General features: G+C 44.4%; 1 protein-coding gene across 3 annotated transcripts in view; it reads right to left on the bottom strand.

Annotated features, from left to right (window-relative positions):
- Positions 1–25,573, bottom strand: part of GLRA1 (glycine receptor alpha 1) — a 128,078-nt gene that overhangs the window by 50,176 nt on the left and 52,329 nt on the right. For 2 of the 3 annotated variants that reach the window (XM_053289127.1, XM_053289128.1), the window contains one exon: positions 15,593–15,723. In XM_053289127.1, the coding sequence (XP_053145102.1) occupies positions 15,593–15,723 (131 nt within the window). Of the gene's footprint in view, positions 1–10,753; positions 10,809–15,592; positions 15,724–25,573 lie in introns of those variants that run through there. The other variant, XM_053289129.1, reaches the window with a different exon arrangement.

Genomic DNA, 25,573 nt, shown 5'->3' with positions numbered 1-25,573 from the left:
TCCTAGAGCACAAATCTTCCTTATTCATTATGTTTCTTGGACTGTAATGCAACCCCCGGTGGTTCTGCACTCTGAAGTCTTGCATATGGCTCAAGCAGCAGCTCATGGAAGAGCTCTAAATCCTTTTCTTCAGCTGCTCACTGTTATTTTTATCTAAGCTAGTATATTATTTGTGATCCTAGATATATTCTGCTTGATATATATCCTAATTTTGTGCGTGGTTTTCTTTGTAAACATTTCATCACATGATGAGGAGGAGGAGGAGCAGGAGGAGCAGGATGAGGATGACTAAGAATGTGTATTCGGGATGTGCATGGAACCGGCTGGCCTGGTTCGGTCCGGCACCCCCTCAACCCCCTCCCCGGCTCAATTCGGTCCGGGTGTATTCATTTTAAAAAAATATCTTGGGGGAGTTCCTGGAGGCGGCGGGGGTGGGGGTCTTTGCAGGATCCCCCTCCTCCTGCCAACTTTCTATATGCCCCCCTTCGGCTGGCTCTTTGGCCGGTTTTTGGCCTTCCCTGCTTGGCACGGTGGCCTTCTTGGAGGCTGCGCGCCTGCGCAATTGGCCTCTGTGTGGCCTGGACCACGCAGTGGCCAATTGCGCAGGCGCATGACCTCCAAAATGGCCACAACGCCGAGGGGAGAAAGCCCAAAACTGGCTGAACCGGCCGGAGGGGGGGCATATAGAAATCCGGCAGGGGGAGGAGGAACCTCTGCGGAACCACCCCCACCGCTGCCTCCAGAAACTCCCCCAAGGGGGATAAGGTAAGTAATAATAATTTTTTTAAAATGAAAAAAGGTCTATGGACCCCCGAACATGAGTGTCCGTGAGCCCTCCTCCTGCTAATTATAAGAGAACTGCCACTTTTAAAAGGTGCCGCTGCTCCATTAGCAGGGACTACACATTATTACCAACTAGAGCTACAACAGAGGCTGCTAAAGAGTTTAGTCTGATTTTGTACCTTCACTGAAATAATAGTATAAAGGAGTCTAGGAACAATTGTTAATGAAAAGCAATTGGCAGACTATCTGATAACTTCAAATAAATAAGGCAAGGCAGAAGAGTTGAACACATTTTTAAAAACAAACATTTGGAGGGGATATAATAATTTAACATGCACTGGCATTTAATTCCAATGTTTAAGATGCTGAACTGGTGGTTTTAGTTAAGGATATTAGAAAAGTAAGCTATAATCACTGATTAGCTTATGGGCTGTATCCAGAGAAAGTGAATCCTGACTAAGCACCATTGAACTCAATGGAGATGAGTCAGTTGGATTCAGCAGTGCCCTCTTGTAGTGACCAGCCAGACCTCCCCTAAAGAGTTAACCAGAAGTGAACCCTGTCCTAACTGACAGGCTGTTGAACTCCAGAGCTCAGCCAATCAGCACACCAGGTAAGTGGGATCTAGACAACCGTTTGGAGGAAGAGAAGAGTTATTTGTGAGAAGAAGCAGGCTGGGAGTGCAGAGAGGAGGACATGTGGCCATGAGAAATGGCTGCAGGAGAATGTCCCTTCTGCAGGTCCTGGGAAGCCAGGAGGGCAGGCTACTTGAATTCTCATCCAGAATTTGGTGATTTCAAGACAAAGGAAGCCAGGATTTTGGCTTCAGGAAGTTTAGTCTATGGAAAGTTTGTTTAGTCAGATTTTGTGTTAGACTTTCAGTTTCTTTTGTGTGCACTTTGTATATTCCTCATACTAGTCTATTATTGTTTATCTGCAATGTAAGCTAAGAAACACTAACCTATGCCTATCCAGCCAGGGCATTGCAAAAGACCCTTTAAGTTTCAACTGTGCTTTTGTATTTTCCTACATACCTGTTCCTTGCAATTGGGTAACCATGATTTTTAAAGCGTGCTGCCCCAACTTCATCTGGGATGCCTTTTAAAGTATTCTTGTAAGTTACTGAGTCTTTTTACCTGTAACTAAACGATGAGTAAGCCACAGACGGAAGCAGTCTGTATCATTTGAATAAACTTGTTTTTCTTTTTGTTCTTTTATTTTACAAGCCTCTCTGAGTGGATTTTTAACTCAGGACAGAAGGGTGGTGGTGGGGTGGCTGAATGGGGGCTTTTTCTCTCTGGTGCAAACACGCCTCAGGAACTCAGTAGATATTAGTTTTCTCACCATGTGTAGGCTTGCACTTGGAAGATTTTTGTACTTTTCCAATAGCAAAAGAAAGTTTTCCCTGTGAATTCCACTCCAAGCTCAGGGAGGTTCAAGCTCTGTAATAGAGAGGGGTGGTGGCGGTGGCCATTTTTGAACCTACCAGAAATACAGAAGAGTTTTAGGAGCAGCCTTTGCCAGCAAGCTCAGCAGGGATGATTCAGCATTTCTTTCCCTCATGTGAGCTTTCTCTGAAACAAAGGCTGTAATCTACTACACCTCTTCAGACATGTGCTGAACTGGGGGCAGCACTGGCTCAAGCCCTGGCACCACCCATGGTGGCTATGCCCCCTGATGCTGGGTGAAGCCAGTGCCGCTCAACCCTGCTCAACCCATCTGCCCCTCCCCATCATCGCCATTCACCAGGATCATTATAAACTTCAGGTTGGGCAGTGAAGAGGAAGTAGCTCCCTACCCAAGTAGCTCCCACCCAAACTGAAATTTATAGCATGTCCCAACAGCAATGGGGAAGGGAGGAGGGGGCTGTGAGGGGACAGCACTGCCCCCTCGCAATACCCTCCACCTCTCTCCATTGCTGTTGGGAGGCTTTTAAACTTCAGCTTGGGGGTGAGGAGGAAGGAGCTCACAATCACTACCCCATTGCAGAGGCGCCACCTGAGGCTGTCACCTCACCTCATTAATGAGCTGCCCCTGACTGGGGACACTGAGGTGTGGGGGTAAGGCGAACATTGCCAAGAACTAGTCAGGGCATTCCCGGTTTCTTCCCCACCATGTACCCACTTTTACACAGTGCCCACTATTATAATGACTAGATAGAGCTATTGCCTTCCAACCATGTCAGCTGGATGTTTGGAGGGGGAGTGGAATTGTAATGCTGTCCCCATCATTGATGTCCAAGTAGTCATCAGCTCTCTGTGCACAGAGCTGTAGATGCATGTATGTAGGCTTGGTGCAGATAGGCACAATGTGTGGAAACTGGTGGCAGGGACAGAGGCACAGTCCTGCAGCTGCCTATCAATGTGTTCCGCCTACACAGTTGGAAGACTGTGTGAAAAGGGATTATGTGCGTGCTTGAGACTGAGAAAGGGAGGGAATGCAGAAATCATTTTCTGTCTGAATGCTAACTTAGAAATATGAGGTCTTATGTACGGTTTAGCATATGGACCAAGGGCTGACCATAGAACAAATGGCACCCCAGGCAAGGAGTATCTTCGGTGCCCCCTCCATTTGTTTAATTTCCGAATAACTTATTTTTTATTGCTTGGATACATGATCTGCATGCATGATTTATCCCTGGCATACAAGACAATCAGTGTGCACACACAGATCTGCACTATACATAGGCAAATAAAAACAAATGTTTTAAGAATGACTAAAATGCCTGGCACCTTGCAAGCCTGGTGCTCCAGCAGGTCACCTGCTCCTAAATCCTGCCCTGTAAGGACCCTTCTGTCCTTGACTAGGATGCGGCCATCATGTTTTCTTATAAATAGGTATGAGTAGCTGAATGTGCTCTAGCACTGAGTCAGCCCAGCAGTTCAGTATGTAAGAAGAATGTGGGTTGCTTTGTGCCGTATCTTCCTCCCCATCTACTACTGTCTGTTGCATTTAATAAGGTTTAATCTCAAAAAGACAACAGGAAGGAAGCACATGGAAACTGGGCATTAGCTGGAGTTACCTCACTCAGACCTTAAGTGGCGCAGCGGGGAAATGCTTGACTAATAAGCAGAAGGTGACTGGTTTGAATCCCTGCTGGTACTATATTGGGCAGCAGCGATATAGGAAGATGCTGAAAGGCATCATCTCAGACTGCATGGAAGGAGGCAATGGTTAAACCCCTCCTGCATTCTACCAAAAGAAAACCACAGGCTCTGTGGGCGCCAGGAGTCAAAATCGACTTGACGGCACACTTTACCTTTTACCTCACCCAGAGATCTTGGGTGCTCATTGACTCTAGATTCCAAAAGTCTACAAATCACTTTGGACTGAAAGCTTAGCAGGCCCTTTCCAATAAGTGAGTGACAAAGGGGAACCAGGTATGGGAGAAGCAGGGGAAGATTCCAAGAGGAGTGAGGATAAGAGGTAAAGTCCTGAATACCGAAGTGCATACAGAAATGTGCCACTCAGAGCTTTGCTCTAGTTCACCTTTGTTTTAATACCTGTTATTACTTACAGTTCTACCTTGGAGAGATTACAGGATTAAACAACCCAGCAAACCTCTTCCAAATATAAATAAGTCTTTGCGAATGGCAGCCGTAGACTGCACATTTCACTAAGGATAATGTATCAATTTATATTCAGGCCTATAATCTGGCTGACTGAACATGAAGGGGAAAAGGGTGAGAAGAGCTCCATCCAGTTTCAAGGTCTTGCCAGGAAACAGCTGCAACTGGCTGTTTAGGCTCACTGAACCTCAGATTTCCTGTATAGAATCAGAGGTCTGGTTCACACATGCATGTGCATTACATTTGATTGCTGTATACTTGAGTCTGGTTAATATATCCAGTGGCCCCCACAAGAGGAGTGGGCTGGGTTGGCACAACCACAGGCTTATAAAAATCTCTGGCCAGACTGGAAGGTGCAATTCTAAACATACTGATTGGGGAGTGACTTTTAATGGCTCTTCCTTTCAAATGGCTATTGTTCTGTACTCCTCACTTTCCTGCGCAGTCAGAAATTCAGCCGCAGTGCCACAGAGTTTTGTTTCATTTGAGAAAGAGAGACATCACTGGAGACTGAAGCTGTCTGTATACTGGCAAATATACAAGCAGAGCAGAGTGAAAGTAAGCCAGGGCCAACCCCAGGTTTTAGGAGGTCTTGGCAAATTGGCCTTCATGAGTGGGCCTCAAGAGAGTCACTTCACCCTAACCACATGAAGGTTATGGGCACAGAGGTGGTCTCAGGGATCATCTGTGGGCCCTGGGCTCTTGGCTGATGACCAGCAACTCTTGATGCTGGTCCTGGAACAAGCAGACTTTGAAAACAGGCAGCACAACTGTTAATCCCGAGGAGCTCCCAAAGAAACAGTTGCACTGCCAAAGGATATGTCTTCAACTCAGGCTTCTCAGTTCTGCCTCTTGTGGTGTCCAGATTCACACAGCCATTCCTTTCATTGTCCAACCTCTTTTCAGAGCCCCCTCCCTTCCATCGTGTCTCCCCCTCTCCTCTCCCAATTGTTCATTAGGAGTCTGTCTCTCCCAGTGAGGGCACCATAACCAATCAGCCCTGATGATCAGCAGCAAGCAATCATCTTTAGGACTGCTATGTTAGTCTGAGATTGGAAACACCAAATGGGGAAAAGAAAAGAAAAAGCTGGGATCGAGCTGAATTTGTTTTGAGCCAAGGTGAAGCTTGGTCACAATCTAGTCAGAATATTCTAGGACCTCTGTCTCTTTTTAACATTTTTAACATTTAAGGCAACTGAGAAGAAGCAGGGGGACAGCACTTTGGGGGCATTGTAATTCAAGTCCCCCAAAGTGCTGCCCTCCTGTTTCTTCTCAGTTGCTTTAAACATGTTAAACATTTGTGGCCACCCTTTGAAATGCCCCAGTCTTTCTTCCTTGGCTTGTCTCAAAAGGAAAGAAGGTGACATTTAAAATTGGGATACTCCCATAAATTAATATATGCCAATGAGCTGTTGCTACTTTCTCCTAGGGGGAGAGTTGGTAATATCATAGGATTTTTTTAAGCTGCAGGGTAGAAGGTCTCAAGATTTAGAGCACCGGGCACCCTTCTTTAAAAGTGGTTGATGTTCTTCAGATATCAACAGAGAACTAATGTCTCTCACAGCTTTTGCCTGGCAGTTCATAGGCAGCAAATAAAATTCACTATGCTCCAGTGCTTTCTCTAGGGGTGACTATATTGAAAGCTATGGCTCCTGGCCACCTGGAAGCTGTATCATTTATGATAAAGAATGTTTTCTTGTCCTTTTCCACAATGCTGATATAAATCCTATGCTATGGATTCTGAGTTTGAGCTTACTGGTGCAGACCAACCATCTTTCGGGCTATCTAAACTACGGACACACGGTTACATCTAACAAAGAATTTTTAATACTCAGTCTCTCACCAACTTACAATTTCCAAGATTTTTGGGGGGAAGCCATAACCCAGCTGGTATAAAACCAATGCAACTTTGTCCTTAAGAAAAGCACTGAGGCTATTCTCATGCACAGTGGAAACTGGGCTAAGGGAGCCCAACCTGGTTTCCACTGTGCATGAGAACTGCCGGGAGCCGCTTGGCTCCAGTGGCACCCTGGCAGCAAGACTACCTCTGGAGCCCACCTTCAAAACAAGGTGAAGGGAGCAAGTTCTCCCTTAACCTCATTTCTTGGATCATCTTCCTTGGGAGACGGCAGGGCTCCCCATAATGCACTGTGCAGTGCATTATGGGAGTTCCAGGGGTAGGACAACGTGCCCCAGCTCTCGGCCCTTCACACTGCCCAAGGGGACAGCTGTGTGTCTGGGCCGTGATCTTTGCAGCCAGACCAGCGGCCTGGATCATGTGCGGGCAGGTAAGCATTTCAAGGCTTCCTCCTGCTTACCCTGTAGCCTTTTCTCACTGATTGTAAGAAAGGGCACTATATCTTTGCTCAGTCTAATACATTAATCAATGCATAAAAGCACTTTATTCAAATCTCCCTCCCTGAGCTTGAGGAGCAGAATGGCATCCGCTTCTTTGACTGGCTGTTACAAACTTGACATTGCATAGCCATGTTCAATATGGTCCCTTTCTGGAGGGAGGTTGGCCATAGCCGTATTCACACCTGAAGTTCAACAACCTTACAAGTGTACAGTGTACACAGGTACAGATCTGCATGCAGGTACAGTTATTCACATATCACACAGGTACAACAGTGCACTTTCTATCTGTACCACTGTTGGGCCACTGTGGGAAACAGCATGCTGGGCTAGATAGGCCTTGTGCCTGGTTCATGCATTTCAGAAATGTTCATGCATTTCAGGGCACCTGCACTCAGGTTCACTTTTCAATCAATGTGGTGATTCTCTTTATTTAGCAGAGGGAGAGTAACTGGCCCTATCCACCCTCAGCACACTACCTCCAGTGTGTGTTGCTGGTGTCTGTCTATGTTTCTTTTTAAATTGTGAGCCCTTTGGGGACAGGGGAGCCATCTTATTAATTTATTATTTCTCTATGTAAACCGCTTTGGAAACTTTTGTTGAAAAGCAGTATATAAATGTTGTTGTATATGGAATACAGGTACAGTCACACTAGAACATGTACAAGGGTACAGACATCTGAATGCAGGTACAACATAAGAGCTGTAGAGGGCTCGTGTCTTCACTCTATCAGATCACTTCTGATAAAGGGCAGGCCCCCAGGAAATTAAAGTGAGAAGTTTCCATTAGAAACATCTCACTTGATGGCTTTTAGAACTGATTTGCCATAGAGTAAGCATTCTACTCCTTCTTGCTTCTTTGTTCTGGAATTAAGATGTATCTGGGTGCAAGGGTAATAAGCCATTTGCTTCTTTCTGAAGCCATGAAATGATTTGAAATTGCTTGAAAACAAAGGGCTCATGGGACTCTGTAAGCTGAGCGTCCTACCAGGGCACTTTCCAGATTAGCTCCTGCAATGGGGTCACGGCGTATCTTGGAAGTGTCCTTCCACACTTCCTGTGTTGTGACACTGCAGTCCCTACGCAGACAGCAGGGTGCCATTCACATTTCCTATGCCTTGTTTTGAATTTAACCGCTGGGATATAGAGCTAGGACGTCATACATCCGGCATAAAAAAGTTGCTGTTTTTCCGGCTTGTTCGTTGCTACGAGACTGCTCCCCCTGCTGTTTATGTTTTGAATATGACTTGCCTGAATGGAGGCATTTTGCTGCTGTTGAGCAGCTAGGCTGGAAAGCGCCCAGGTACAACACCTTTTGCCAGCCAATGAAGAAAGGCCTTGGCTAATTGCTCTATTCAGTCATGACAGAAAGTGTGAGTGCCCATGAGCACATTCTGGCAAGCTCCACCCCCACCCTGAACCACTCTTTACACAGACAGGGTTTGTACAGTGAATACAATGTTTATCTCTGCGGAATAAATAAATGGAGCCTTGTGGTGGGCGATGCTTGCTGGTGTGCTCTTAGGGACACTTTACCTGGGTACAGTGCCCATGCTTTCTTAAGCAACCAAAGGATTTTCTCCAAGCTTTCTGCCCATTTTAGAACTACTTTCTTCCATTTCAGTTTAAATACCATGTGAGCTCTGATTTCCTTAAAATAAATCTGTTTTCTTTTTTTAACTGCAGCATGGTGCCTTGGGTATTTTCAGCCAACTGCCTACCCACATTACTACTGGAGCTTACACGTATAAAACTGATACCCAGGAATGTAATGACAGGGGGACAAACAAGGGCAGTGGCCAATTGCTAAAAGTAGTCCAATTGAAATTAAAAGGATACGTTTGGCAATGCTGCTTAAGTAATTTCCCTCATCATGTCAGCCACTGACCCCAAATGATAATTTGCATTTTTTTTTGGTCTGGAAGCTCCCTTATAGTGACACATCCCCAAGTCCTTCTGGACCTCTGATATTTGTCTGCTGTCCAATGAGCAACACCCTGCTGCTGATAAAGTAAAGTTCGCCATCGACTCCTGGCGACGACAGAGCCCTGTGGTTGTTGTTGGTAGAATACAGGAGGGGTTTACCATTGCCTCATCCCGTGCAGTATGAGATGATGCCTTTCAGCACCTTGCTGTATTTCTTCTGCCCAATATAGGTGTGTCCCATAGTATGGGAAACATACGAGCGGGGATTCAAACCGGCAACTTCATCTGCCAATGTGCAGTGCTAGTAGCCGTTCTGGCATGCCTGCTGTCCAAATCATGGTACGTTCATAGTCTGGGAAACATACCAGTGGGGATTCGAACTGGCAACCTCTGGCTTGCTAATCAAGTCATTTCCCCACTGTGCCATTAGATGGCTGCTGCTGATACTCAGATACTATTGGAATGCTTTTAATAAGGGGAATAGGGTGTTTCTGGCAGCCAACTGAACAGTCATATGGTGGCAGACTACCAAACTTGGGAGGGCTTTTTTTAAACCTGGGGGAGAGGGGAGGCTTTCTGATGAAATGGTCTGGAATATAAGGACAGGAAAAATCCTGTATAGGCCTGTAAAACATGTTTTCCATCTGTTTATCATGGAGCTCTAAGGGACACACTTTGGGAGTGCACAGGGCTTTTATGGGGTTGAGAGAAAAGTGAAAATCACGTTTCTTGCTACACTCTTGCCACACGCTGGATCACTGCCCCCATATGCATTTTTTGGTCATCAACTTCCTTTATGGTGACCCAGCCCCCCACCCCCAGCCCCCAAATCTCTGGAGACAGTGTGGGGCACAAATGTGATAGGTAGAATAATTAATATTTTTATACATTTTCATTTTGTGTGTGTGTGTGTGCGTGCGTGCGCGCGCGCGCACACACACACACACACACACACGAGCGTGAGCTGGTCTTGTGGTAGCAAGCATGACTTGTCCCTCTAGCTAAGCAAGGTCTGCATTTGAATTTGAATGTCTGTATTTGAATGGGAGACCACATGTGAGTGAGCACTGTAAGATATTCCCCTCAGGGGATGGAGTCGCTCTGGGAAGAGCAGAAGGTTCCAGGTTCCCTCTCTGGCTTCTCCAAGATAGGGCAGAGAGAGAGATTCCTGCTTGCAACCATGGAGAAGCTGCTGCCAGTCTGTGTAGACAATACTCAGCTAATAGACCAATGGTCTGACTCAGTATACGGCAGCTTCGTGTGTGTGTGTGTGTGTGTGTGTGTGTGTGTGTGTTTGGTGCATATCCAAGGGCTACCTGCACGTCCTCCAAGCCTGGACACTGTTGAAATGGAAATACCTCCATGCAAGCAGCAGCACATGCCACTTGCTCCTTTAACACACCACGTTGCGGCGGTGGGATGCATCCCCCGGCATCTCTTACTTGGCGTCAGCATGTAAATGATGTCAACACATGCGGTATATATATAATTAAAAAGTGGGCATGGTGTAGCTTTTTGAAAAAGAGTTTATCACCCCACCCTTGCTTTTAATGTTAACATTCAGAAATAAAGAAAGGAACTGATCCTGTGCAGCCATGGTATCATTTTCATTTAGATCTAAACCATGAAAATGCCTTTGTGACTTATTGCCGGTTCATTTAAATGACGTGCTCAGAGAGCTACAACCCCAAGCTCTGCAAAGCTGCCGCTGTGACTTTCATATAAATTGGATCCTGATTTATGTGTGACAGACCAAGCCAGCAAACTGCCCCCATGGGGGAGGTGTAGTTCATTGAAATAAATCTGAAATTAAATTATCTTGAATAAAATTACAATACAACTGCCTTCAGCAGAAGGGCAATGTATATATTTCATTAAATATTAAAGTTTAATTTCTTTTGTGTATACGTGCATGCTGTGGTGTGAAGACGTTCCTGTGGTGCATTTATCTTAACCCTGTGTTAATTTTCTCCCAGTACTGGAGGTCCCCTCTTATTCTGGGCACCTGGAAGCATTGGCAACATAAATGTCTGTGGTTTAAAAATTCAGCAAAAAAGCCAGAGTCATTCAGTTTGCACTTGGGAGAGATGAGTTTAAACCGCAGCTCAACCACCTACTTACTGTGTAGGTCTGGAGCCAAACACTGTCTCACATCTGTGAAATGTTCTTATTTCAGTCATCTGCTTCAAAGGAAAAATAAGAATCTAAAATGTTTTAGACATTAAAGTGCTGGATAAGTGCTAAATGCTACTACTAACGACATGCATGCCATCTATCTGATGAGCCTAGACAGGAAGAATACAGAGAGATCTTGGTAGCTTTCCCTTAGTAATTGAAACCTTTCATGGGAAGTGGTCATTTCCAAACACACAGTTAAAGCCAGTGGCTTATACACTGAGCAGCCAGCCGCACAACCAAGAGGGATGTGATTTCACTAGCTGCGTGGAACTCACCAGCACATGGAATCTCCTGTCGATAGCAGGGGAGGCTCTGTGCATCCTAAGTACTGCTTCAGGGCAGCTGTGACTGATTCCCATCATTCCCAATGAGAGTTAGTCACAGCAGCTTTGACACAGTACTTTTAGGATGCATAGAGCTACCCCTGATGTTGGTAGAAGTGCCGAAGCACTGGTGAGTTCCACTCAGCCAAGCAACATCACATCCTTCTTGGAAGCATGGCTGGTGCATGGTACATAAGCTGGCGTTACTATTTATGCATGGCCTTTTGGCGATCTGCTGAAGTGAGAGAGTGGTGAATGCTGGGATAAATTACATAGCTGGAAATGACAGATGGACACTCTTCATGTGGATGTGGGCTACGTGATAAATAGCTAGCTGAAGAATCTTGTGGGGCCTCAGAGGCTAGGTGTCAGTGGCTGTTTGAAATAACTCAGCAGAAGATACTTAAAACTATTTCTACTCATCAAGGGCATCTGAAGAGGGATCTGAAGATTGGATTCAGAAACTAATCTAAAGAATGAGCAGAAATAGTGCCCTAGCAGGTATCATTTCCAAACACCCTATTGTTCTGCAGTGTGGGGCAAGTTTGGAGAAGGATGACATAATACCCCCAAACTGCAACTAGAATTGGTACAAGAGGTAACCATTCTTATGGGCCACAGCTCAGGAACCATCTCCTTTTGCGGTGGCAGTAGGTTGTGATCTTAGAGGGGTTAGACAGTACCCCCCAGACTGTTGTCCACAGAGGTGCAATGGTCAGTGGATGACCTATTCCACTTAGCTCTTGGCTCTGAAGCCTTCTCATGTGGATCAGGGACAGGGGAGCGAGTTCCAAGAAGGGTTATATACACTACCCCAAAATCAATCCTAGTGGAGTTGCACGGGATGACCAATTTCACTCAACTCAAAGGGGTCATGGTTCTGAAACAGTCTCCTGCTAGTTGGAAGCAGTAGGATGAATCAGAAGAGGGGTTTCACACTACCCAGAATCCTTGAAGAGTGCCATTTCCCACTCCAGACACTTCATGTAGGGATGGCCCATTCTTCAAGAACATCGCCACCACACAGAATGTCCTACTCTTTTTCATGTTACTTTAAATATAACATTTATATAAATATGAAAAGGTTTAGCAAGGTGTAGGACACCTGTGACTTTTGCCATGTCATAAGATATGCTGAGAGTTATTCTCCTTCTTTTTCTTCTACATTAAAGATCAAGGTCTTGCTACAGGAAGATATAGCTCAAGGGTGCTAGAGCACAGTTAGAGAGGGAGTACGCTGAGGGGAGGCAAGTGCATGGCCAGGTCTAGCCACATGAAGGTCCATGCAACAAAGGGTTAGGGATGCAAGGAAGGTTTACTATTAGTCGCAATGATGTCTGCTCTGCTCTAATCAGCCAAGTGGCTCTAGGGAAGTGGCAGCTGTGAGAGTCAAACTCTGCTTGTATCTGGGGCACCCAAGTTTGCGTGTCTTTATGGGTAACTGGATGTTCAAAGGCTTGATGGCTCGAGGCTCATTATTGCTGATCTGCTAAATTTGGATGTGAGGAACAGTCATGAGGAAATAGAAACTTTTCTTTCTGCTTGTGCTTCTAGGGCAGTAAAAAAAAAAAAAAATCCAACCCTAACCCGAGTCCTCAGTCTGTTTGTGCTAATTACTTTACACCTGGTTGCATTGTGGTCCTTCCATGCAACTGATCTCCACAACTAAGGGGACATGCAGATGGCACATGATCAGCCGGAATCCACTTCCCCTATCAAGTATGTATGTTGCTTAATCTGAATGGATGTCACGATGAGCAGCCTGTGCACAAAGCAACTCTTTTGGCCAGCCTTGCCTGGGTGATTGCTCTGGCAAAATGTAGAGAGTCTGCCTAAGGCTGATGGAGCAGCTGCTGCATGTTTGTCAAAGGGCAAATTCTTTCATGTGATATGAAATCAGCTCACATACGCAGTGGGTTTGTTGCAGGGGTAGCTGATGGGCCAAATTTAAAGCAGCTCAACTTTGACCCTTTCATCCTCATCTCTCACTGAAACAAGGAGCAATGCTACACATTATGACCGCTCTGGGAAACACTGGAGTTAAGTTTTTCTTTGAAGATGTGTAAGATGTGGAAATAATACATGCCCATGTACACATCAGAATTCCCAGATGTGTGTACATAAGTGTTCAAAGGTGCATGTACATGCACATGTTTATGTACGTGACATATTTGATGCTGAAAACACTGATGTAACATGAGTGTGTCCTGCAGCAATTACAATCTGCATGTCTACCTTTACATGTCTAAGGCTATAATCCTTAACAACAACAACAACAACAAATATTTATAAATATATTTATAACACTCTTACGAGGGAGGAAATCCCATTGAACTCAGTGGCTTACATAAGATTGCACTGCATAAATATGGAACTCCATTTGCTTAAATTTATGCCACATTACCCCTGTTAACTGGGCAAAGAGGCACCTTTTACCGTGGTGATTCTCTTTATTTAGCAGGGGGAGAGTAACTGGCCCTATCCACCCCCAGCACAGTACCTCCAATGACTGTTGCTGGTGGTTGTCTTATGTTTCTTTTTAGAATGTGAGCCCTTTGGGGAAAGGGAGCCATCTTATTTGTTATTTCTCTTTGTAAACTGCCCTGAGCCATTTTTGGAAGGGCGGTATAGAAATCGAATTATTATTATTATTATTTCTTGTTTACACAGTCAGACAGGTGTTATTGACTGGTTTGTTTTATCCAGACATCGAGTCCTTCCCAAGGACCTGGGATGCCAGAATTTTATTGTCAATTGTTATAGATATCGTCGCAGAATATAGGCTGTTCCCAGTAAAGCTGCTTTTTGTAATTGGCTGATGGTGATTTCTGTGGCCCCTATGGTGTTGAGGTGCTCTTCAAGGTCTTTTGGAACTGCACCCAGGGCGCCAATTACCACTGGGATTATTTTGGTCTTTTTCTGCCACAGCCTTTCAATTTCAATTTGTAGATCTTTGTATTTGGTGATTTTTTCTATTTCTTTTTCTTCTATTCTGCTATCCCCTGGTATTGCTATGTCGATTATTTTGACTTATTTTTCTTTCTTCTTGACTACAGTTATATCTGGTGTATTGTGTGGCAGATGTTTGTCTGTTTGTTAATAATAATAATAATAATAATAATAATAATAATAATAATTATTATTATTATTATTATTATTACATTTGCCTTTTTCTTTTGCTGCTTTTGTCAAAACATAAGTTATGTAGGAAGCTGCCACAGACTCAAACAATTGCTCCATCTAGCTCAATACTGTCCACAGCAGCTCTCCAGTATTTCAGGTGGGTATTTTCCAGTCCTACCTGAGCCTGTGGCCTTCTGCATGCAAAACCAATGTTCTTTGACATGGTCATGGTCCTTCACGCACCACATTACATAAATACTCATTAATACGTTCTGTAAGCTGCAAATGATGGGTCATACACAACTTCATGGTTTCCCATTGTATATATGGGGTGGGTGGTGGGGATGCCAAGAAACAAGAAATGATGATGTGCACATGATTGTTTGAGGCTTTGGGTTACATTCAGGTAGGTTTTGAACAACAAACAATTCCACTGGACAATCCTATAAAAATATATATGAATTTCCAGCTACCTGAATTCTAGTGAAACGGTATTTATTTATTTATTTAGCAAATTTATTGACCGCCTGACTTCCTTAGTACTTAAACTATCTGGTTTATACGTTATTATAATTCTTAGTGCTAAAGAAGGATACCTACACGCAGATGTCCCATTAAATCAAACATAATAGCTAGAATAGAAATCTATAATGAGGATAGTCACGTGACCATTCGGAAGGGTGAGTGGGCAGGCAGGCATAGCGGGGGGAAGGCTGTGAAACCTTACCTTTGCCAAAAAGGATCGCTTGGACAAAAAGGATCGCTTGGACAGCGTGGACTGTGCTCCCAGATGAGCAGCATTGCACCAGGCAGCACAGAGCTCTGGAGGCTGGGGCAATGCATCCTCACCTCTGGTTATCCCACAATGCACTGAGGGCTGAGATCACAGTTCTAAATGTTCCCTCATGTTTTAAAAAAGAAACATGCCTTCCTGCAAACTCCTAGGATAGCAGGTAGAGGACTGGACTAGTACCATTCTCTTTGATATGGTAATTTTCTACTTAAGAAATATTATTTTTGACGTGGAGTGGAGGCGCATTAAAATATCTGACCCTTCACCTGCAGACTGAACTACTACTGTTCACTCTACCACATCAGGACAACCATTTCATTCTGCTGCATGTGCAAGTCTAGCCTGCGTCATCAGATGTGTTCATAGGAAGTAATTACACGAGGAACTGTGTGTGTGTGTGGGGGGGGAAGTGGCTATTAATGATCTGGGAGAGGTAATCTAGTTTGTAGCACACAGAAAGATATAGATGTGAAAGAAAAACCCAGAAAGCATGTTTTGATAAGAACCAATCTAGCAGAAAAATGGCAAGAGATGACTGCATACCTTTAAAATTGGGCCTGATTCTTGCATCATATCCCGACGATCTTCCCATCAGTTTATCCAGGAAATCTGAAGGGGAAATAAGCTTAGGAGCGGATCGGGCTACTGCTCCAGTTTCTTTGGAAGCGGCGAGGCTGAACCAAACAGGAGAGAGAGAAAGCAAGCAGAGATTTAATTAGTAGCCCTTCTTCTTTTGTTGAAATTGTATCTTTTGCCCCATGTTGTGAGGGTCTGGGATCAGAATTGATTGCAGCTAGCACATTGTTCCCATTATAAGCTATGACAAATATATCTGTGGATTCTGAATGAAGCTGGTCTCTGCTAATTTGTTTGCTCAGCCCAAACATTCCTGAACACAGAATCCCAACCACTATCCAAGATCAAGCAAGATGACAGATGAAGAAAATCCTCTGTTAATTTAGGTACCAATCTGGAGGTTGACTTAAATAGGAAATGTGAACTTTAGCATTGTTCCCTAGTGAGAAAACACACTTTGGGATTAGCCATGTTTTATTATAGAGCATCAATTACCACGTAATTACATGGCAAATAGCAGAGCAGAGTGTGCAGTATGTTGACATTTTCATTTTCTAAAGAGTAGGCAGGGTATGTGAGCTCCACCAGCTTCTACTTCCTTTAATAACCAGTGAGAGCCTAAAATGTACTGTACAGTGTCAGGAGGCTTCAGGGAACTATGATATTTCCCACCTTTGAATATGGTCATTACTAGTTTCAGAAATCTGGCTGTCATGCTGGAATCTGAGTTCAAGACACTTCAAAGGTCCCTAGTCTAAACATACTAAAAACAACACAGATCCAATTTAATGTTGGCCTTCATCCTTCTAATAACTGCTAGGGTTAATAATGCATGACTTGGGGAGTTCAGAGTCCTGTTGATATCAGTAGGTTTAAGTTATTTGTGACTCATTTGTTCCGTTAAAATCAATAGGATATAATTGAAACATCCACTAAGAAACCCTTTACACTAGGAAACCTAGCTAACATCCAGAATTATGCATACATGGAGCAAACGAAGCTGTCTAATACCAAGTAAGACCATTGGTCACCTAGCTCAGTATTGTCCACACCAATTAGCAGTGGCTCTTCAGGGTTTGAGCCACCTAATTGCACAGTGGGGAAATGACTTGACAAACAAGCCAGACATTGCCAGTTCGAATCTCCGCTGGTATGAAACACCTATATCGGGCAGCAGTGATATAGGATGATGCTGAAAGGCATTATTTCATACTGCGCAGGAGATGGCAATGGTAAACCCCTCCTGTATTCTACCAAAGATAACTACAGGGCTCTGTGGGCGCCAGGAGTCAACACCAACTTGACAGCACACTTTACCTTTACTTCAGGGTTTGAGGTAGGGGTCTTTTCCAGTCCTACCTGGAGATGCCAAGGTAGACCTTCTGTAAATGCCCTTTCACTGAGCTATGGCCTCATCCCTAATATGTTTCACTGAATAGTTTTCTAACTGCAGTGATCCCCCGCCCCCTTGCCATCAAATAAGGGTATGCATGCATTTCCAGAAGAAATGGAACATGAACTAAATTAGGTCCATGCAGTTGAAGTCCCGTTTGTTCAGAACTAAATGGATAAGGGGACAAATTAATTAATTATTATTATTATTATTTATTAAAACTTTTATACTGCCCTTCCAAAAGGCTCAGGGCGGTTTACATTAAAACACCATTAAAATCAGTTAAGTAAAACAAAAATTATAAAGCATAAAAACAATGATTAACAATTTAAAACATCATAAAGCAACAATTAAATAATCAGAACAATTTAAAAACAAATTTTAAAAAGCTGAGAAAGCCTGGTTGAAGAGATGTGTTTCCAGGTGTTTTTTGAAAATTGCCAGAGATGGGGAGGATTGTATCTCAGCAGGGAGAGCATTCCACAATCTCGGGGCAGCAGCCGAGAAGGCCCGTCTCTGTGTAGCCACCAAATGAGTTGGTGGCAACTGGAGACGGACCTCCTCAAGTGACCTCAATGGGTGGTGGGGCTCATAATGAAGAAGACGCTCTCCTAGATACCCAGGGCCTAAGCTGTTTAGGGCTTTGTAAATTATAACTAGCACTTTGTATTTTGCCCGGAAACCTATTGGCAGCCAGTGTAACTCCATCAACAAAGGAGTAATGTGGTCTCTCCGAGATGACCCAGAGACCAACCTGGCTGCCACATTCTGAACCAACTGAAGTTTCCGGACTACGTACAAAGGCAGCCCCACGTAGAGCGCATTACAGAAGTCAAGTCTGGAGGTTACCAACGAATGTACCACTGTTTTGAGGTCATTGATCCTGAGAAACAAGCGCAGCTGGCGTATCAGCCGGAGCTGATAGAAAGCACCCCTGGCCACCGCCTCAACCTGAGAAACCAAGGAGAGACGTTGATCCAGAAGTACTCCCAGACTGCGAACCTGTTCCTTTTGGGGAAGTGTGACCCTGTCTAGAATAGGCAGATCAAAATTGTCTCTACAGTTCCGACCCTGCACAATAAGTACCTCCGTCTTATCTGGATTCAGCTTCAGTTTATTCTCCCTCATCCAGCCCATTACTGCTTCCAGGCAGGCATTAAGGGAGGATATGCCAACTCCTGAAGAGGTTGACATGGAGAAGTAGATCTGGGTGTCATCAACATACTGGTAAGACCCAGCTCCAAATCCCCTGATGATCTCTCCCAGAGGTTTCATGTAGATGTTAAAAAGCATTGGAGAAAGTATAGAGCCTTGAGGGACACCATACTTAAGCTCAGATTTTGAAGAGCAGCAATCTCCAATCGACACCATCTGGAATCTGTCCGAGAGGTAGGAGCGGAACCACTGTAAAACAGTGCCTCCCACCCCCAACCCCCTCAGATGTTTCAGAAGGATACTATGGTCGATAGTATCAAAAGCCACCGAGATATCCAAGAGGACCAACAGAGTCACACTTCCTCTGTCAATTGCTAATTGGAGATCATCCATCAGGCCGACCAAGGAAGTCTCCACCCCATAGCCCGCCCGAAAACCAGTTTGAAATGGGTCTAGATAATCAGTTTCCTCCAAGACCACCTGGAGCTGAGAGGCCACCACCCTCTCAATTACCTTGCCCAGCCATGGGAGATTGGAAACTGGCCTATAATTGCTCAACTCTGAGGGATCTAATGCAGGCTTCTTTAGAAGAGGTCTAATAATTGCTTCCTTAAGACAAGGAGGCATCCTGCCTTCCCTCAGAGAAGCATTTATGATTTCTACCAGGCCGCCTACAACAGCCTCCCTGCTAGATCGAACAAGCCATGTTGGACAAGGGTCAAGAGAACAAGTGGTAGGACTCACTGCTCCAAGCAGCTTGTCCACATCATCAGGAGTCACAAACTGAAATTGATCCAGTCGAATTGTATAAGAGGAGTTGTCGGACACCTCCAGTTCAGACATCAAATTAATTGTGGAGTCTCCATCCAAGTCGGCCCGAATCTGAGAGATTTTGTCTGCGGAAAATTCATTAAACACACCACAGCGGGTAACTGATGCTTCCAAATTGTGGGTCATGGGAGAGCAGGCAGATACTAGTCCCCTCACAACCCTGAACAACTCCGCCGGGCGTGAACTCGCAGAGGCAATACGGGCAGAAAAGAACCGCTTCTTTGCTGCACGTATCGCCTGAGCATAGATCTTTAAATGTGCTCCATGTCGTAATCTGTCGGATTCGAGTCAAGTTTTTCTCCACTTGCGCTCCAGTCACCTACCTTGCCGCTTCAGCTCCTGTAGATCTTCCGTATACCAAGGGGCCAATTTTGAAGCAGGTTGGAGGGGATGCTTAGGAGCAATTGTGTCTACTGCCCTGGTGAGCAAGTTGTTCCAGTTCTCAACCAGGGCATCAACAGGATCACCAGCAGAGCCAACAATGAATCCCACCAAGGCTTCTTGGAATCCTACCGGATCCAGTAACCTCTTCGGGTGGACCATTCTAATAGCCCCCTTGCCCCTGCGAAAGTGGAAAGCGGTTGTAAGTCCAACCTTAACCAGATCGTGGTCCGTCCATGACAATGGGGAGATCGTAGGAGTCCCCACCCACGGAACACCACCCTGATCAGAATAAAAGAGCAAATCAAGCGTTTGACCTGCAATATGCATCGATCCAGAGACCACTTGGGATAGGCCCATAGTTGTCATGGCTGCTATGAACTCCTGAGCTGCCCTGGACAAATTGGTCCCAAAATGAACATTGAAGTCTCCCAGCACCAAAAGTCTGGGAGACTCCAACACAAGTTCTGCGACCAAGTCCATGAACTCAGTAAGGGATTCTGTTGGGCAGCGGGGCGGTCGGTACACCAACAGAAGTCCCAATCTACCCCTGGTCCCCAAACTCAAGTACACATATTCAATATGGTCCAATACCCTGACAGGGACCCTGGTAAGGGAGATGTTATCCTTATAGACCACAGCCACTCCACCTCCCCGCCCACATCCCCTCACCTGCTCCTCTACAGAATATCCTGGAGGGAGAAGCTGGGACCAAACTGGACCACTAGCCTCCCCCAACCAAGTCTCAATAATACACATCAGGTCGGCCCCTTTATCCATGATCAAATGGAATGAATGGGGTCCATTTTGGGGAAGTCTATTTGTTGCCTATTTATTTCTGCCTCCCCCCTTAAAATAAAACACTCTTACTTAACTGTAGTTTTTGCTGCTGGCTAACTTGTCAGCAGGAGCTCCAGTGCAGTAGTGCTAGTGTAGCAGCTGCTACATTTCATGGTGGTGGCCATTTTTAAAATCTAGATTCCCCCAGGACAATGCTACATCCTGTAGGAGAATGGATATTCAATATATAACCGAGGAGGTGGCGGCTGGACACTGGAATTCTTGCCACTGCAGAAAACCACAGTAAGACTTGATTTGGAAAATCAAAAACCCAGAAAATGAATAAGGTTTCAATAATGAATCAGGGCCCTCCCAATTGGTTCTGCAGCAAACAGGAATGGGCCCCAAATGAAAAACAATGGATTCCTAAAAACAAACAGGGCTCCAAAACCCACTCCTATCAGATAATGCAGATAATGCATCTAAGGCGACAGTGTCAACTCGATCTATTTTTATTGTTTTATTATCTATGTGAGCTGCTCCAAGCAATATTTTATATCAAATGAACAATTAACTCAATCTAGTATGGGCTGCACGGGAGATGGCAATGGTAAACCCCTCCTGTATTCTACCAAAGACAACCACAGGGCTCTGTGGTTTCCAGGTGTTGACACTGACTTGATGGCACACTTTTACCTTTACTTTTACCTTTAGTATGGAAACGCAGTGCAATTAGTTCAGGGACTAGATCTCATTGGGCTTGTATACATCATTCATTTTGAAGAACAAATGCAGTATTTTGGAAATTGTACGTGAGCCTGCATTTATCCAGCAGAGTACCACTTCAGCACCTTTCTAGTAAACAGGACTAAAATACATCTTGGATGTTACATAAAGTATGTCCTGGACCTCTATTCTGATAATATGATGGACTTCCCAGAGACATCTGGTGAGACACTGCAGTAAACATGATGCTGGACTAGATGGGCCTTTTAGGCTTGAATCCAGCAGAGATGTTCGCATACATTTCACCCCTCTTAGAGTACTGTGCCACCTCCAATAAAAATGCTAAAACAGGGCACATTTGCCATTGGGTTGGATGGAGAAATCATTTAAACACACTTATCGGAGTATACTGGTAGGTTGGGCTACATGCCCAAGCTGGGGGGAAACAGTTGGACCAGAGGAGGGTATGGTTAATAGATCACATAGATGGTTGCATATCTTTGTTTCTTTGTAATTATATCTACCATTGTAATTGTAGGTAGCAAGAGCTGGCTAAGTGTGAAGAGTCAGTGGCTTACATACCAAGGCAACACGAGCACCTCTGTGCATGTGAAAACAGCTGCAAGGAGGCTGTGACACAGGAGGCTGTGACACAGGGCAGCAGCTCTAGCAGCAAGGACTCCCTGCATGGAGTTGTGCAACACACCATTATTTCCAATAACTCCATGCATGAAGCCTTTACCGCTGGACACCACTGTCCTGCAGCACAGCCTCCTTTCAGCTGTTTACACACACGCAGGGGCACAGGCGGTGCTCAGACCACCTGCATCCTCTTGCACAGTATGTAAGCCCATGAAAAGATGGTCTAAGACATTATTTTGCTGGCTGAGCCAGACAATATGATGCTCCTCCACCATCTCAGCCTTCTTAGGCCATGCTGGGTAAAAATCCTGGGCTACCTAGGTGGCAGCATGCGGGTGGCAGAATGCAGGCGGTCTCAGACGATGCCATCAAGCCAGACAGTGGTGGCAGGGGCATTCCTGTCATGTGATGGAGGGAGAGTGGAGAAAAGGCATGTCCCAGTAGGGTAAGGTGGGAGAATTAACAGCATGCTCCATTGTGGAGAGAAAGGACACCCGAATGGGACACCCCAATTAGCAGATGGCAGACTGGTGTCTGTTGTGGTGGTGGTGGTGGTGGGAGCATGACATCCCTGTACCTCTCTTTGAGACTGTGCCTGAGGTGATTGCTTCATCCTGCCTCATGGAAGGGGTGCCCCTGAGTGCCAGATCCAGGTTTTGTGGGTCCTCATGCAAGTCTTTCCTCAGTGAGACTTCCTCCTCCTCTTCTTCACTTAGGGTTGCCAAGACTGATTGATGCTATTCTTGGATATTTTCACACGAGCAGCCTGGGTAGGGCTGCTCGTGTGAACAGCCTCAATGTTCCTTTGTGTCTTCTGCCTAAAGAAGGGCTGTTTGGAACCCTGCCATGTTCCTGCTGTTTTCCATTTGAATAAATGTTTGTGGATCAAAGAAGTGTGTGAAACTCTTTCTCCACTTTTGTAAAGCAAATAATATACTAGCACATTTTTATATTAACAATGAATTAAACAAACTATAGCCGGAGACAGCTATAAAACAATTGCTTGTATATGCAAAGGTCACTGCTAACAGGTGATTTTTGACACAAAGAATCCTTATGAAGTGTACACTTATTGTTGCTTAGGTAAGCAGCTGTGCTGAACTCTGTCTGCAATGGCTGGCCAATAACTAAATGCAAGGCTTTATATTCTAGTCCCTTAACCTTCATGAGTTCTGTCTTTGACCTCCAAGAAATTATTAATGGAATAATTTTCTGCAAGTTATGCTGATCGCACTGAGTTTATTTTCCATACCTTCTTTTAAATTTGTTTTTGCTTTGTTTCAGCAGTAAAGATTCTATTCTACCTGTGGAATCAAGAATTTATGACCAGAAATGATCTGGAATATAAAATCAGGATTTTGTTTGCCTGCATTGCTCTTTCACACAGAGTGCCTCCAGCTCTGGAATGAGTTCATTTATTGTTCATTTAAGGTGGTACATATATCTGGGGTGCATTCTACCAAGCACTGCTTCTTTACAAGATTCATTTATTTCCATGGGAATTGTACAAAAATAGCATTTGATGGACTCCATACTTGGATCTCACATCAGTAGTTCCTTGAGGATGTAAGTAAAACATATGGAGGTTCTCTGCTGGCAAGGTCTTTCCCATTCATTTCAAATAAGCCAGCATGGTGTAGTGGTTAGAATGCTGGACTAGGATCAGGGAGACCCGAGTTCCAATCCCCATTCAGCCATGATTCTTGCTGGGTGACTCTGGGCCAGTCACTTCTCTCTCAGCCTAACCTACTTCACAGGGTTGTTGTGAGGAGAAACTTAAGTTGTAGTACACTGCTCTGGGCTCCTTGGAGGAAGAATGGGATATAAATGTAAAAATGAATGAATGAATGAATGAATGAGTGGAAAGATCTCCCTCTCTCTCCCTCCTGCCCCCTCTCTCACACACACCTCATAAGAATTTGCCTTATTCCTTAGAATGAATAGGAAAGTCCATTAAGATACATGCAGGAGCTCCCTGTGAGTGTTGGAATGCACAAAGAACTCTGGACTGGGAAACCATTAGGATAGTGTAGTTATCTGAAATGTACCCAAAATGTACACTAGATGTACACCAGAAAAGCTCACTGCATTATCAAGTACCCGGCAGGATACATGAGAGGTATAAGAATAAAATGATCTGTTTTAAGTGGGGAGGAGGGGAGGGGACATGCAAAGGAAAACAGGAAGGGCTTCTATTGGAAATGTCTGAATGATTACTCTTTTGAAAAAGGATACATTTCCTAGGGCAATCCATGGGAATAGGCTGTGGTTGCTTTAAAAATTGGTATCTTTGCTTTGCAAGCTCGGGAGAAAATGGGGAGAGAGGGAATCAATACTGGCTATAAATCTGCATTCCAAAGGAGGTTCTGCATAGAAATGAGCCTGGAGAAGAAAAAATTCAATTAAACAGCAAATGAGTTGGTGCCCAAAAAATCCTGCCAGTTCAGCAGAGAGATGCCAGAAAATGCAATATACTGATTTCTTCTCATTAACCACAGGCTATAGGAAGACTATGGGGAAAGATGCAATAAAATATCTACAAGTTTTGGGGGAGAAAAAGCCCAAGAAGATATATACATACATGAAAATAAATTGTATTTATAAAGCCACTACAGTTTTCTTAAAAATGAGATGAGACAAGAGGTTAGGCAAACCAGAAAGTTCTTTCATCCCATGGGTGTCAACTATTATTGTACATAGGGAAAGAGAAAAGACATGGATAGGCAACACCCAGCCATATATAAGTTATTACCTTTCCTATGTACATTTGCATTAAGTCCCCGTATATTTGGTCAGCTTATATATTTATCCAGAGAGCAACCACAAACAGGGTCTGTTTTTTTGTTATTTTTTTTAAAGGGCCCTGTGATAACCAAATGAATGAGCTGTCAGGTGGACCATTATTAAGGCTAACACATTTATTTAGCATAAACCTTTGTTGATCATAGTCTGCTTCACACATCTGGTGAAGTTACAGTTCATGTGTCTGATGAAGTGGACTATAGTCCATGAAAGCTGATGCTACAATTAATGTATTAATTAACTGTAATTAATGTATTAGTCTTTGCCACAAGATGCTCTTGTTTTGCTGCTACAGACTAACATGGTTAACCCCTCTGGAAATTATTAAGGCTGGAATCTGAAACACACTTACAAGGATGGCTCCAAGGGACAGCAAGGGGAGAGCAGGGGCTTCCTCCAGAAATTTCCTCACTCCCCCATTCACTGGACTGTAACTTTATGCAAAGTGTCAGACATAAGAACATAAGAACAGCCCTGCTGGATCAGGCTCAAGGCCCATCTAGTCCAGCATCCAGTTTCGCACAGAGGCCCATCAGATGCCGCTGGAAGCCTACAGCAGGAGTCGAGGGCATGCCCTCTACTCCTGCTGTCACTCCCCTGCAACTGGTACTCAGAGGCATCCTGCCTTTGAGGCTGGAGGTGGCCTTTAGCCCTCCGTCTAGTAGCCGTTGATAGACCTCTCCTCCATGAAGTTATCCAATCAAAACCCCTTTTAAAGCCATCCAGGGTGTTGGCTGTCACCACATCGTGTGGCAGAGAATTCCACAAGTTGATTATGCATGGTGTGAAAAAGTACTTCCGTTTGCTGGTCCTACATTGCCTGGCAATCCACTTCATGGGATGACTCCTGGTTCTAGTGTTATGTGAGAGGGAGAAGAATTTCTCCCTATCCACTTTCTCCATACCCTGCATGATTTTATAGACCTCCATCATGTCTCCCACAATTGTCTTTTTTCTAAACTAAATAGCTCCAGGTGTTGTAGTCCAAGTCATAGTATATTATTGTATATAATATCATATATATAATATAGTCATAGTATATTATTGTCCTATCGCTTGAATTAATTATTTTAAAAGGCCTCTAAAAACTTATTTTCTGAATAAGTTTGAAAATGTCAATCAAGCTTCATTAATCAGGTAAATAAACTAATATTAATTAGTTTATCTCCAGGGGCATCCTTAGGGGGATGTGGGGCTGGGTGAGTCAACATGTGTGGGGCCTCCTTAACATTTCATAT

Source organism: Hemicordylus capensis, chromosome 2 (assembly GCF_027244095.1).
Source record: "Hemicordylus capensis ecotype Gifberg chromosome 2, rHemCap1.1.pri, whole genome shotgun sequence".
NCBI classification, from domain to species: Eukaryota; Metazoa; Chordata; class Lepidosauria; order Squamata; family Cordylidae; genus Hemicordylus; species Hemicordylus capensis.
This window is presented reverse-complemented; position numbering and strand designations above follow the sequence as displayed.